Source organism: Merops nubicus, unplaced genomic scaffold (genome assembly GCF_000691845.1).
Source record: "Merops nubicus isolate BGI_N331 unplaced genomic scaffold, ASM69184v1 scaffold10614, whole genome shotgun sequence".
Lineage (NCBI taxonomy): Eukaryota > Metazoa > Chordata > Aves > Coraciiformes > Meropidae > Merops > Merops nubicus.
In genome coordinates this window covers 9617-22532 of record NW_008603611.1, presented here as the reverse complement: position 1 = coordinate 22532, position 12916 = coordinate 9617, and the positions used below count along the sequence as shown (strand labels likewise).

The 12916-nt window shown below is 43.5% G+C and overlaps 1 protein-coding gene across 1 annotated transcript in view; it reads right to left on the bottom strand.

The window, feature by feature from the left end:
• Positions 1-227: 227 nt before the first annotated feature.
• The window catches only part of LOC103771430 (obscurin-like), a gene marked incomplete at its 3' end in the record, with an annotated part of 18108 nt that continues 5419 nt past the window's right edge, over positions 228-12916 (bottom strand). The window contains exons 2-16 of the mRNA XM_008938727.1: positions 11417-11689; positions 10415-10687; positions 8979-9317; positions 7327-7532; positions 6105-6485; positions 5626-6062; positions 5165-5580; positions 4416-4694; positions 3838-3916; positions 3508-3626; positions 2536-2733; positions 2012-2044; positions 1801-1899; positions 1093-1311; positions 228-294 (exon numbers count right to left, since the gene is read on the bottom strand). Of these exons, the coding sequence (XP_008936975.1) occupies positions 228-294; positions 1093-1311; positions 1801-1899; positions 2012-2044; positions 2536-2733; positions 3508-3626; positions 3838-3916; positions 4416-4694; positions 5165-5580; positions 5626-6062; positions 6105-6485; positions 7327-7532; positions 8979-9317; positions 10415-10687; positions 11417-11648 (3377 nt within the window). The remainder of the gene's footprint in view (positions 295-1092; positions 1312-1800; positions 1900-2011; positions 2045-2535; positions 2734-3507; positions 3627-3837; positions 3917-4415; positions 4695-5164; positions 5581-5625; positions 6063-6104; positions 6486-7326; positions 7533-8978; positions 9318-10414; positions 10688-11416; positions 11690-12916) is intronic.

The following is a 12916-nucleotide window of genomic DNA, read 5'->3' as shown; positions in this document are numbered from 1 at the left end:
CTTTTTGTTGTTGGGTTTTTTGTCTTTATTCCTTTCCTCCCTGAAAATCAACCATCAATGTCTGACATTGATGCTAGAATGGCCCTTTCCATCCCAGGACCTCAAACTACTTTAACTCTGCTGCTGAGACATGAATATAAGATGTCCAAAGGGAACAATTCCTAGAAATGACTCATGGTGGTACCTTCACTGCTCACTTCAATGTGGACAACCAGCCAACCACTTACCCCAGTGTGGTCATGATGGCTTCTGACACCATCACACGCTCCTGGGTCAGAACTTCAGCCTCTTTCACTGCAAGATTAGGGTTTATCATTAGAGGACAGAAGGCATAAAATGTTCTTTTTATTTATTTAATGCAGGCATGCTTTCTAGACATGGATTACTGGGAACACTGGAATACTGGATCTACCCCATTGGCAGCTCCTGACCTGAGGGACATACTCCCACTCCTAAGATGCAAATAGTTTGCTCCTCTCCCTATTCACATAGGTGTATGATTGCCCCATTTCTCTTCACTCTTCAAACTATGCTCCTGTAGCTCTTAGTACAGTAAAAAAACATGGGATATAAGGAAGGACAACGAAGAAATTGAGTCCTTCACAGTGCTGCCCCTACTCCCAGCTGATATTTGCTTGGTCTCCTCTTCACTGAAGGAATTGTGCTAGAAGAGGCCCTGGAAAGCTCTGCAAAAGAGCAACCAAATAACTCTAGCTGCCTTAAGGCAGTTCTACAGTGCAAAATACCTCAGCAGAGTGAAGCACTCAAAATAAATTTTCAAGTGGTGCCTTTTTGTAGTTATTTTACATTGTCTTTCTTTTTCCTTTGTGCTTAATTTGGTGCTTTCTTAGACTTGTCTTCTGCTTATACAGAAAAGATGCTGCTGTATACCCAAGATAGGGTCAGAAATATAAAAAGTTATAGAAGTAGAGTGTAATTATTTGCAAGGCAAGCAAAGTCATGGCTAATCTTGGGAAAATGCCTTTTTTTTCCAGTTGTGATTTGATTAAATCCCTTATCAATCACATTTGTTTTAATTTCAGGCTGTAAAGGTAACATGGAGAACATGTTTGTATAGTAACAAAGATTTACCATCTGCAACCTCCAGGGTGGCAGTGCAGATGGACTGGCCAGCCTTGTTGGTAGCAATGCATGTGTAAGCTCCACTGTATTTCTTTTTAACATCCAATAGGATTAGGCTGTGATGCATGTTTGAGCTGGCAAGTTTATATCCAGGGGTGTCTGGTTTGATCCACAGGATGTCTTCCCGAGACTCTTCTTTCAGCCAAGTAATAGTTGGTGGTGGATGTCCTAGAGGAAAACCAATGCAATGAGCTTTAATTTTCCCAATGCTATTCCTTCCTTATGAATAAATAAATGCTATTTTAATCTGTTTCCTGATACTTTTCCAACAATACCAGGCATAATATATAATAAAGGCACATAGACCTTTCTACAGCATACCCATAAGGACAATAAACCTTTTTTGTAAAACAAAACCTGCTAATCAACACATCTTCATGAGACTAAAAACTGTTATTATCCTTGTTTTTACATACAGATAAATGGAGGTGAAGATGAGTAAGATGCTTTCCTTTGAAGTACTTAAAGTCTCTTACAAACTTGGGAGAAGAGTCCCAACAAATCTGGGAGAAGAGTCCCAACAATCCTGGGAGAAGAGTCCCAGACTTCAGACAGAGGAGATAATGTTGCAATGACTTGGGCCAGAGGGTCTAGAATGTGTCATGAAGTTATGAAATTGAGGTGTTATGCAGAGAGGCAAAGTGTCCATCCACTTACCTTCAACTTTTACAGATAATGTGATGCTTGCACCTTTTTTCACCTTTTTGTTGGTAAATCTTTCTAGGAACCTTGGTGGTATCAGCTGCTCATGGGAATCTGAAAATGATATTATTGATGAAACATGGTGACACCTCCTGTGTGAGTTTAGACTGCTCTGAAATGAAAAATTCCAAGGGGTTCTTTTATCACCTGCTATGGCTTCTCTCACCTGTCTCTGATGGCTCTTCTTTCTCATCAGGATCTGTAACACAAGGAGAAAAAAAACCCAAAATGACAAATACAAACACCTTTCTGTCCACAATTTGAAGAAAACAAAAAAATAGTGACTCCAGGGGACTACACCTTACAAAGAGACATTACACAGAAATATTAGCATGATGGATAAGAGGCTCTCAGTTTTAATAAAATTGAAGTTAATGAGGTTGGGCAGGAATGAAATGTATGTTTATGAGACAGCAGTCAGACCCTAGAGAGGTGACGTGTCTCATCTTGGGGACAGAGTAAATTTATAGGTGAAGCAAGATTAAAACAGAGAAAAATGGAATCCTAGAACGTTTGGAGTTGGAAGGGACCTTCAAGATCTTCTGTCAGGAGGGACACCATCTTTTATCTACAGACTTCCCCATCTCACTTGACTTACCTTGGTAGACTTCCTCCAGAAAAACAGCTACAGGAATGGAAAGAGCCACTGAAGCAGAGTAAAGCAGGTGTCCCAAATAGACCCATACCCACCTCTGACTACCAGCCTGGCCGACGAATAAGCAGAGCCAGCAGAGTTGATGACAAATATGGAGTACTGGCCAGCATCTGCCTTAGTGACATCACGGATCTCCAGCGAGTGGAACTCCCGCTTGTCGGTCTTCAGGATGCGATCCGAGGGCTTCAGTGGTTGTCCATTTTTGAACCAGTAGAGACGAGGCTGTGGGTACCCTGTGAGGAGCAGTTACAGACATAGAGACCAGAATGCATTAGCAGCATCAATTTGGGAGCTCTCCTGAAGGATGGAATCTTCAGCTCTGCTGTTTCAAGGATTTACCCAACTAGGAATGGCTGCAAAGTAATGAAACTCTATTTATCTGCTAAAGTTCTCCCCTGTCCCTCCAGTTTCTGGCACTCCTCACACTGTCTGCATGTAGAGGTGCCTTCCAGGTTGGAAAGTCAATGCTTAGGTCTGGTTTGCAATGCACACGAAGAGAAAAGTTGAAGCTAAAACAGGCAGAAACTGGAGGAAACTGGAAATTCTCTACCCTTCCCTACCACAGCTAACCAACACCAGAAGGGTGGTTTTGCAGTTCTAAGGTTGTAGCTACAATCCCCTCAGACTAAAGCAAGTCAGGGCTGTTTCATTTATTAAAAAGAATAAATTAATAGAAAAAAAGAATAAAGACATCCCCACCATCTTATTTTATTCCTTACTGCTCCTCCATAATTCATGTGCTCAGAGAATTCTAGGACTCAATTTTCAGAAGCACATGCCCATAATTATGCCTGGAGACATGGAGACAGAATGAGACACTTCATCTGCCTCAACCTGCTGCAGAAGTCAAAGCTGATCAGCGTGAGCATGTTCTTCTAGCTCTTTTGTGCAAATTTAGTGCAAGATGCACAGACTGGGGCCACAACTGCAGAAAAGAACGTCTGAAACACTTGTCCAGGACTCCAACCTCACCATAAACCTGGAACAACTGATAATGTTCTCCTCACCTTTCACCTTCAGGTGAAATTTGGCCAGTGATGCTCCAGGTGCCACATGAATATCGTGAAGCTCATCGAAGATCTGGGGCAATTGCTCCTCCTCATTGGTAGATTCCTCCTGTTCTCGGCTAAGAAGGGATTTGAAGGAGAAAGAAGAAAAGTCAGCAAGCCAGAAAAGAGTGAGGAATCACAGTCACCTATTTTAGGTGAATTCAATCTGTGGGTTTGGTCATCATGACAACAGATCCAGCACCCTGCTAGATACAGCAAAACCAGGCTTGACATAAATACACATATTGACCTTCTCAAGTCAGAAAGAGCTGGAGTTTGATATTTTACCTTGAAATATATTCTTTGGCACTGTAGTAGGATGATGTCTCTGTTGCATCTGCTGCTGTCTCATAGTCGGTGCTGGTCACTGTTAAATGGAAATCATAGAGTCATAGAATGTCTGGGCTGGAAGGGACCTCCAAAGGGCATCTAGTCCAACCCCCCCACCACAAGTAGGGACATCTCAATCTAGATCAAGCTACTCAGAGCCTCATCCAGCCTGATCTTGAATGTCCCCAGGGGTGGGGAAGAGAAGTGCTTTCTATAATCTGAGCTTTAAAAGTATTTTTCTTCCTGTAATTATAGTTTCTTTACTAATTTGAGCGACTGGGAGGCTGATTTTACACTTTTACTGCAGGAGGAACCCACATGTCCCTGGATTATGGACAAGACCTCTGTCTTTACTCTGAGGCATGCCTTGGAGTTGGCAAAACCCAACTGAACTCAAGGTTTGCAAGCCAAACTCTTTGTGGGCAACACATACATTTTTAAAAAACCCATAAATGGTGTTCTTCTTGAAAAAAGATTTATCCACCCCTTAGCAGGACCCCTTCCCTTGGTTTTTATTCAGTGATTTTGGGACTTACGGTCAACTCGAAGCTCAGCCTTGGTAGAAGCCACTCCCATGTTGTTTTCAGCCAGGCAACGGTAAACGCCCATGTCGGTGGGGACCACGGCTGTGATGATCAGCTGGTGGCACCCTTCCTGGTCCTCGTTGATCATGTAGTGGTCGTTTTCTTCAAGAGCTTTGCCATCCTTGAACCAGCGGACCGTGGGGAGAGGTTTCCCAACTACGATGCAGTCGAAGCTGACTGGGTATCCATCTTGTACCTCTTGGTTTTGGAGCTCAGTCAGGAACATGGGAGCTAAAGTCAGGGTAGTTCAGAGAGGAGAAAGGAAGAAGTTTTGTTAAAAGATGTATTTTAAGAGTGCTGCTGCCCAGTGCCTGAAGATTTCTGGGGTTTTTAACTGCAAAGTGATATCTTTTCTCTATGAAAAGAGTCAAGAAGAAACTCCCTGACAAACACAATGATGTTCCATAACACCATGAGCGTTGCAATGAGTTAATTGTAGTAGGGGACATTTCTGCTGTGAAAAATGGTTTTGTAGATCAGTCAAAACTTTGCAACCCCCTTCTTCATCCCTAATCCCCCTCCTCAAAGGGAAAAAGAATGAAAAAAATTGTTATTTTTTCCAAAAGGGCAAAGTTTCCAGAAAAATGTCTGCACTAAATGATAAACAAAGTCTTTTTAGCAGTTATTAATGGGTGAAATGATAACATTGTGACCAGTTCCAGCTGTCTTTTCCAACGAATAACCAGGTTTTCTTCACCTACCTGTATCAGAAGTCAGCAAAGGAGGTGGAGGTCTCATCACTGATGGTGCAAACTTCCCATGGGTGGGCGGCGTTGCCTTCCCAATACGCAGTTCAATCTTTTTAGGGCCTTGTTCCAAAATGTCAATCTCCACGGGAATTCCCAGGGCACCAAACATCTCTCTGAATCGGGTGGCAGCAGTTTTTGCCTCGGACAAAATTTCGAACTTGATGTAGATGTACTGATCGTCCTCACGATACGTCTGGTGGTCGACCACCTCCACGTCCCCTTCGTCTGCACTGACAAAGAGCTCTTCTTCCACGTCAGATATCTCTGTTGAGATCTTGGCCCTGAAGAGCCTGTGGAGTCTCCTTCCTGCTTTCCGGAAAGCATCATCCAGCTCACTGCCAGATGAACTCTCTGTCTCACTGTCAGCACTTCGTTTAACCCGCTTCCCCTTAGGAAGGACTTGAGGTTCCTGCGTGCCAATAACCACCTTAGCACTGTGTGAAACCTTGCCAAATTTATTGGAAGCCTCACAGGTGTATTTACCTGCATCCTTCCTCTCCAGGCCAGTGATTATCAAGGAGCAGGTCCCATCACTGTAATTGTCTATGTGATAGTAACGACCATCTGAAAGCTCCTCCCCATCTTTCAGCCAACGGACGTTCATATCAGTTTTGCTGTGGGCCACACACTCAAGGTGGAGGGTGCTTCCAGGCTCACCAGAGAAATCCTTGAAGGTCTCGGTAAACACTGGGCACTCTTGTTGCTTGATCTCTTTCCTGACTTTATAGCCTTTGAAAGCAGCTTGGATCTTCACGGCGGCCTTGTTCATGGAAGGATCGTCTAAATCTGGCATTTCTGGTTCAGCTGGCTTAGCAGCTGGGGCAGCCACGACAGTCTCCACACTGGATTTCTCCCACTGTTTCCATAATTTGCCTGTGGAGGTGGACTGAACTGTGCTGGTAACGCTGATGCTTGTCTTCCCAGCTTTCTTGAGGTAGTTGACTAGTGAAGGAGTCCCAGCTCTAGACTCGTCATCTGAGCTAGTGAAAGAGAAATCTGCTTCTCCTGTCCTAGCCAGCTCATCACACGTGGAGTACTCCTCTGAGTAATAGTGAGACATCTCTGCTTCCTCTTTCCTCAGCTTCTGAAGCTTCTCTTCCTCTTCAGGCACCTCGCTGATGGAATCCAAGGTTGGCTCCCGGCTCATCCGACGTTTCTTGGCCAGAGCTTCCCACAGGAGGTGAAGATCTCCCTCCTGAGCAGCCTCAGGGGGCAAACTGGGCTGGACATGGCCATCCACCAGCTCTTCTGCTTGGCTCGCAGGGGGTGCTTCCTTGGCAATCTCTTTTAGCATTGTCGCTGTAGGAACTGAGGAGAATTAAATGGATAAGATGTGAAAAGACAAAGCTTGTGAGTGAGCTTTAAGGAAGCACATGGAATTGTTATTCTAAAGCCTGGGCAGAAGGGTGTTGATGGCACTTAACTAATTCTGTTGAGAACAAAATAAGAATTTAATATAACTGGCCGTGGTCCTGGGCAACGTGTTCTAGGTGACCTTGCTTTGAGCAGGTGGGTGGACTCTGCTGTCTGGGGTGCTCCTTTCCAACCTCAACTGTCTTGTGCTTCTATGCATGTACATAAAACACAGCCAACACCTGCTTTTACTTTTCTTCTTTACACTTTTTAACCCAATAAATACATTTCTGTCCTTTTTAAAATATTGCAGTTGATGACTATCACCCAAAGCCATTTGGGATATCTAGGATGGGGGGTTGGCAGATACCATGCAGAACATAGGAAAGAGCCTTTGATTTCTGAAGTGGCAGCTGAAGGCCAGGTAGAATACCCAAAAGCATCTCAAAAGGCACCAGAAACCCAGGTAGAGGCAATTACCTCTAGGTGATTGGTGTTAATTAAGGTATCACACCTGAAATATCAGACTCAGGAAAATCTTATCTAAGCTACTCAAAGCTGTTAGGGAGTCAGAAGCATGCTGGGCAATACCAAAGAGGAATATAACAATTCTTTTTGGGTTGTCATCACAGCTTGTAAAAGAAAATGAATTCTAGTCCAAGATGTGGAGCTGCCCCTGGGTGTCCATATGCAGAACTGATTTAACCTCACAGAAAGGTGCTGTCTGTACCTTCAAGAGACAAGCTGGCAACAGATTTGACTTCTGGAGAAACCATGCAGGTGTATGTGTCCTGATCTTCAGGTTTAAATGCACGAATGATGAGTATCTGCTTCTTTCCTTCAGAGAGGATCTCATATCTGCCTCCAGCTTTTATTTGTTCTTTTCCTTTGAACCATGTCACTCTCTCTTCAGCTTCACCTGACAATTCACACTCCAAGCGAGCCACTTCCCCTTCTGTGACTGATCCTCCCACCAAAGGATGGGTGACTGTAACTGGAGCCTCTGTAATTATAAAAAAAAAGAAGTGAATTAACACATAAAATATATAATAATTTGGCTTTAAGGCACTCGAGATCATTCCATAAAATATCAAGCATCCCATCCTTTGTTTAGAGATTCTTTAGCTGTTGTGGACAACCAAAGGAAAAACAAAAATGACTGGCAACATCCAAAGTTTGCACTTCCAAAGATAATATCCAAATAACTTTACAAGCTCTCCCAGCATTTAAACCAGCTCCATTTATATACAGACATGCAAAAGTGGTTGCATTTTTCACATTCCTATATGCCGATCTTCATTTACCCATCACTGGTATTCAAGCAGTCCTACAGATTTCTAGAAGATCTTATTGTTTAGGAGAGAAGCAATTCTGAAGTGAGACAAGAAACAATAAAAAAGAATAAAAAAGAATAAAAAAGGGAATATGAAAAGCAGCATTCATCCCAGTCTTGAAAGTAAAAAAAAAATCAGAATATATATCTACAATAGCTTAAAAAGAGTAAAAATTCTCAAAAAGGATAAAGAAATTAAAAATTCTCTGTCTCTTCCACACTTTGGAAGGAGGCCTGGCAGTGGCATGACGTTTGTATGACATCAGTACTCAAAATGAAGTCAAGACAAGTCCATTAAACGTGGAGGTGTTGAACTGGGATGCCAAACACACAGCTCAGCACCCAACAGCAGGATGCTGCTGAGCACGACCTGCCCCTCTGCAGGTCTCACTGAGGTGAGGGGACCACTGGCCAAGATGCTTTGTAGACAAAGTCAGCATATGCAGAGTTATCAGGATCCAGCTGAGACACTGGAAGTTGTCATGGTGCAAAAAGAGGATTAATTATTATTATAAAAATAATTATCATTATCATTATTATTACTTTGAGGAATTTGTTGGGCGCTCAACTATCGCAGAAAGAGTTACAAGAAAAGAAGATTGAGGGAGTGGTTCTCCACCCCACTGTAGCTTCCAAAGTTTCACCAACAGACATCAAAGAAACTGTGTCCTCCAGCATTATTTTGTGGGGGTTATGGGAAAAGAGACACAAATAATATGAGAACGATGGGTGAAGAAGACAACACTGCGCCCCCACTGCGTTGGTACCAGGGTCTGGCTTACCCCAAATGCATTCCAACATGCCCATTTCAACTCATTCCGTCCAAACTCCACCAGAAAAAGAAACTCATGATGCCCAGACAACACATGGATGCCGTGCAGGGTGCAAACCACCTTGATGGAGTTTGGAGAAAATGAGTGTTGAGTGCTAACAACGCAGCAGTTTTTGTTCATGGCAGCCCAGAACAACTTTTCCAAGCTTTCTCCTCTATCGTGTTGGTAGCAAAGCACTGAAAGATGTAGAGTGAACTCCTCCAGGAGATGCCTGGAATGGGTGAAGCAAGCATGCCATGCGAAACACGGGGTCTACAGCAGCTTGCAGTCCTCCATGGGGACATCTCTCCGTTCTCACCTAGCTGCACCATCTGAGGGAAGTGCACCGGCTCGCTGGCCCCAACTTTGTTTACAGCTGAGACACGGAATCTGTAGGGCTCACCCGGGGTGAGGTTGTCCACCATCAACTCCGTGTTTTGAACAATGCCCTCGCTGCAGGACTGCCAACCAACACCCGGGATTTTCCTCTCCACGTTGTAGCCTAGGATGTCACAACCGCCGTCGCTCAACGGCTTGTACCAAGACAGAGTCACAGAGTGACTGTTCTTACTTAAAACTTCGGGTTCTTCAGGTGGATCGGGGTGGGCTGAAGGCACAACAGAGGTCCCGTGATGTACAGCATGAGCAATAATGCTTGAAAACAACCAAGAGCCTTCTACAAGCAATCAGAAGGAAGCGCAACAGATCCAGTACTTGTCTTACTCTAGAGTTGAGTGAGTCCATGCCTGTGACCATGAGACATGCCTGTGGACCAATTTTCCTTTGTCTGCCCTGATCTACACTGCTAAAAGCAAACATCCATCTCCTAGTTGTCATCTCACATACTTAGTGTCACAGATTGTTGTGATTTTTTCCTGCTGCTTTCATAAAATCATGAAGGTTGGAAAAGACCTCTAAGATCATCAGGTCCAACCACCACAACTGTCCCATGCAGCTCAAAATAAAGATGACCCTACACTGTCTGTGTCATCAAAGCACTTAGCTGAAAACTTCAAAAATATTTGGTCTCAATCATACATATTTCAGGTCTGGCCTTAATGGGAATCAAGATATTGTTGGATTATAGAGTAACTCTAGTAATTTAATAGCAAATGACTCCATTTTTGTGTAATTGCTACTTATATATATATCACAACACCAGGGAATAACAAAGAATTACATCATGGGAATGACCTGGTGTCCTACAAGACAGGTTACTGACAATCATGATTGGAACATTGGAGAATGTTCCTCACTTAACTTCCACTGTGGCTTAGAAAGCAGAAATAGCTCTTTTCATTTTCAGATTCAACCCGTTTACCAAGTGAACGACCTGCCACAAGGTACCAGTCCAACAAATTAAAGGCAAATAAGGTCAACAGCCAGTTCTTTAGTTCTGGATACCACGAGTGCAACAGAAAAAGTCATTTTCTCTATTTTCAGCCAAATTCCTTATAGAAAATCTGTCAACAGGAAGAGTTCATGAGGTTAGTATTTTGCTGTTCCTAATATGTAAGTGCCCAGAATAGGTTGAGGGTGAAGTACACGGTGTGTGTTTCATAGATCTCACCCACATGAAGATTTTACTATGTGATTAATTAATCTTGAATACTAGTTGTCTTTCCCTTGAATAGATTAGAAAATTGAATGTTGTAGCTCAACCAAAATTTCAAGTGCCACTGAGCTAGAACGACAGACACTCACCTATCACAGACAACTTGGCAGAAGCAATTGCTTCCCTGGAAGCAAAGGTGACCTCTCCAGAATGATGCAGTTGGGCTTTCCTCAGAATCAGTGTGTATTTGTTTCCATCTGCTTGTACCTCCCAGTCCTCATCTGGCTGGATCTCGACGTCATTGCTGTACCAGGCAACTTCACTGACTGGCACAGCTTCACTTAGGACACAGCTGAATGTAGCTTTCTCCCCTGCAGAGACTTCCACATCTTTGAGGGGCTGCAAGATCTGTAGGCGCCACCCTATAGATAAAAACAGGTGTTCAAACCCCTCAGGTACAGAAACAAATACAGGCAAGAGATTTTTGTGAATATATATGTTGAAGCTCTTGGACAGGCAGGCCTTGGAGAGCAAGGAGATCATTAAAAGGGAGGTTATGTCACTAGAACAGAAGGCAGCATTGAGGACTGAAGCTTTCCAAAAAGTCCTGCAGCAAAAATCAACCTAATAATGTCTGTCTATCTTTTCCAAGTAGCAGAAAACCACAAGAGAGATACCATGCTATGACTGAGGATGGTTGTTCATGTGCTCTGTAAGGAGTCTCCAGTAACAGCATAAAACACAAGGACACAGAAATAATGATATGACTCTCATCTCTAAATCCTTGAAGGACCTGTAAACACAACCCAACTCATCAGAATAATGACAACTCTAAGACAGTCACTTGCTGCTAACTCATTGTTGATGATGCTGTTTATATCCACATCATGGCACATAGAAGAAAGGGAACAAAAGAAAACTGTAAAATATCATCCATTTAACATGTAGGAAGAAGATTTAGGTAAGAAGCAAGCAACAAATACAACTTTCCCTCTCTGCCACCCATCATATTAACCTGCTTTGGCAGGGAGGTTGGGCTGGATGATCTCCTTCCAACCCTGACCATTCTGTGATTCTGTGACATTTTGCTGATTCATTTGCCCTTTTTAACCAGAAATTTAAGACTCTCCATGCACGAGTGCTTCAGTTACCTTTCACCGTCAGGAAGGCTGAAGTCACAGCATCACTGCACATAAAAGTCACCCTGCAGCTGTCCTGGGGAGTCAAGTTCTTCAGCAGCAGGACATGTCTGCGCCCATTTTCGAAGTAAACCATCTCAATGTTCTCTGTAGTTTTGGCAGGTTCATCGTCAATCAGCCAGTCGTAGTTGTAGCTCTCGGGCTTGGAAAGGTAACATTCAAACAGGGCTTCCCCTCCTTCCATGGCTTCCACGTTCTCCAAGCCCTGGACGATGCTGTTCTTGGCTAGCAAAGAAGGACAAGGAACAGTTGATGAATTGTTTGGCCATATTCAGATGTGCATATCTGAATATTAACAAGCACTGGGTGACTCCCACTGGTGGAAAGGGTGTGGGATGATCAGCTGGGCTTGGAGGTTTAGTCATTCATTTCAACCATACTCTAACACAATACTCCATTTAAATGCATTTTGGGTAGTGAGATAGTTAAAAAATAACAATAGACCCCTAGGACCTCTAGAGTTTCATCTAGACTTCCTCCAGGAACCTGACTTCTCTTCATATAAATAAAGAAAAAAATGTTGGTGTTTACATGAATCAGGCCAATAGTTGATAAGAAGGGATAGCTCAGGAAGATGAAGTATAATCAAATTCAGAGAATCATAGAAGTGTTCTGGTTGGAAGAGATCTTCAAGATCAAGTCCAACCATTCCCCCAGCACTGCCAGGTCCCCACTGCCCCGTGTCCCTCACATCACATCTCCACAGCTTGGAAGCCCCTCCAGGGGTGGGGACTCCACCACTGCCCTGGGCAGCCTGGCACAGCCCTGGGCAACCCTCCAGGGGAAGAAATTGTTCCTCAGGGACAACTGAAACCTCCCAGGGGACAACTTGAAGCCATTTCCTCTTGGCCTATTGCTTGTTACTTGAGAGAAGAGCCCAACACTCAACTGGCTACAAGCTCCTTTCCTTCTGTCCCACAGCAGAAAACATTTCCCCCAGATCTCCCAGGCAGCACAATTACCATCAGAACTGGGGAGATATGAACCCACTGATAGCTCATGATATAATTTTACTGTTTTTCATGCAAAGCAAAGGCAAGAAAATATTATAGCTGGCAAAGCCAGAGCAGTTGTCATCTGAGTTAACAGCACATTTGCAAGTCTGCCTCTAGGAAACACCAAAGAAATTAAAATCAGCATTAATGGTATTTTGAATGGTAAACTTCTGAATTGTTCCAAAAGCCTGGTGATGATGGATTAGGTTTATTTTCTCATGCACGTGGGGAATTGTGTGGTCAGAAACATGCACATACCTACGCTTGCCCGCAGTCATGCATCAGTTGAGTGTAAAATTAAACGTGGGCTGGTTCATGTAAATCTAATTTGTGTTAGACCAGCTACATGGGGAGATTGCATGCACAGCAGTGGGAACACATGGCTGAATAACCAGTTTCCACAACTACCAGAGGACAGGCAGCATGATCTAGAATATAACTCATGCCCAAGGCATTC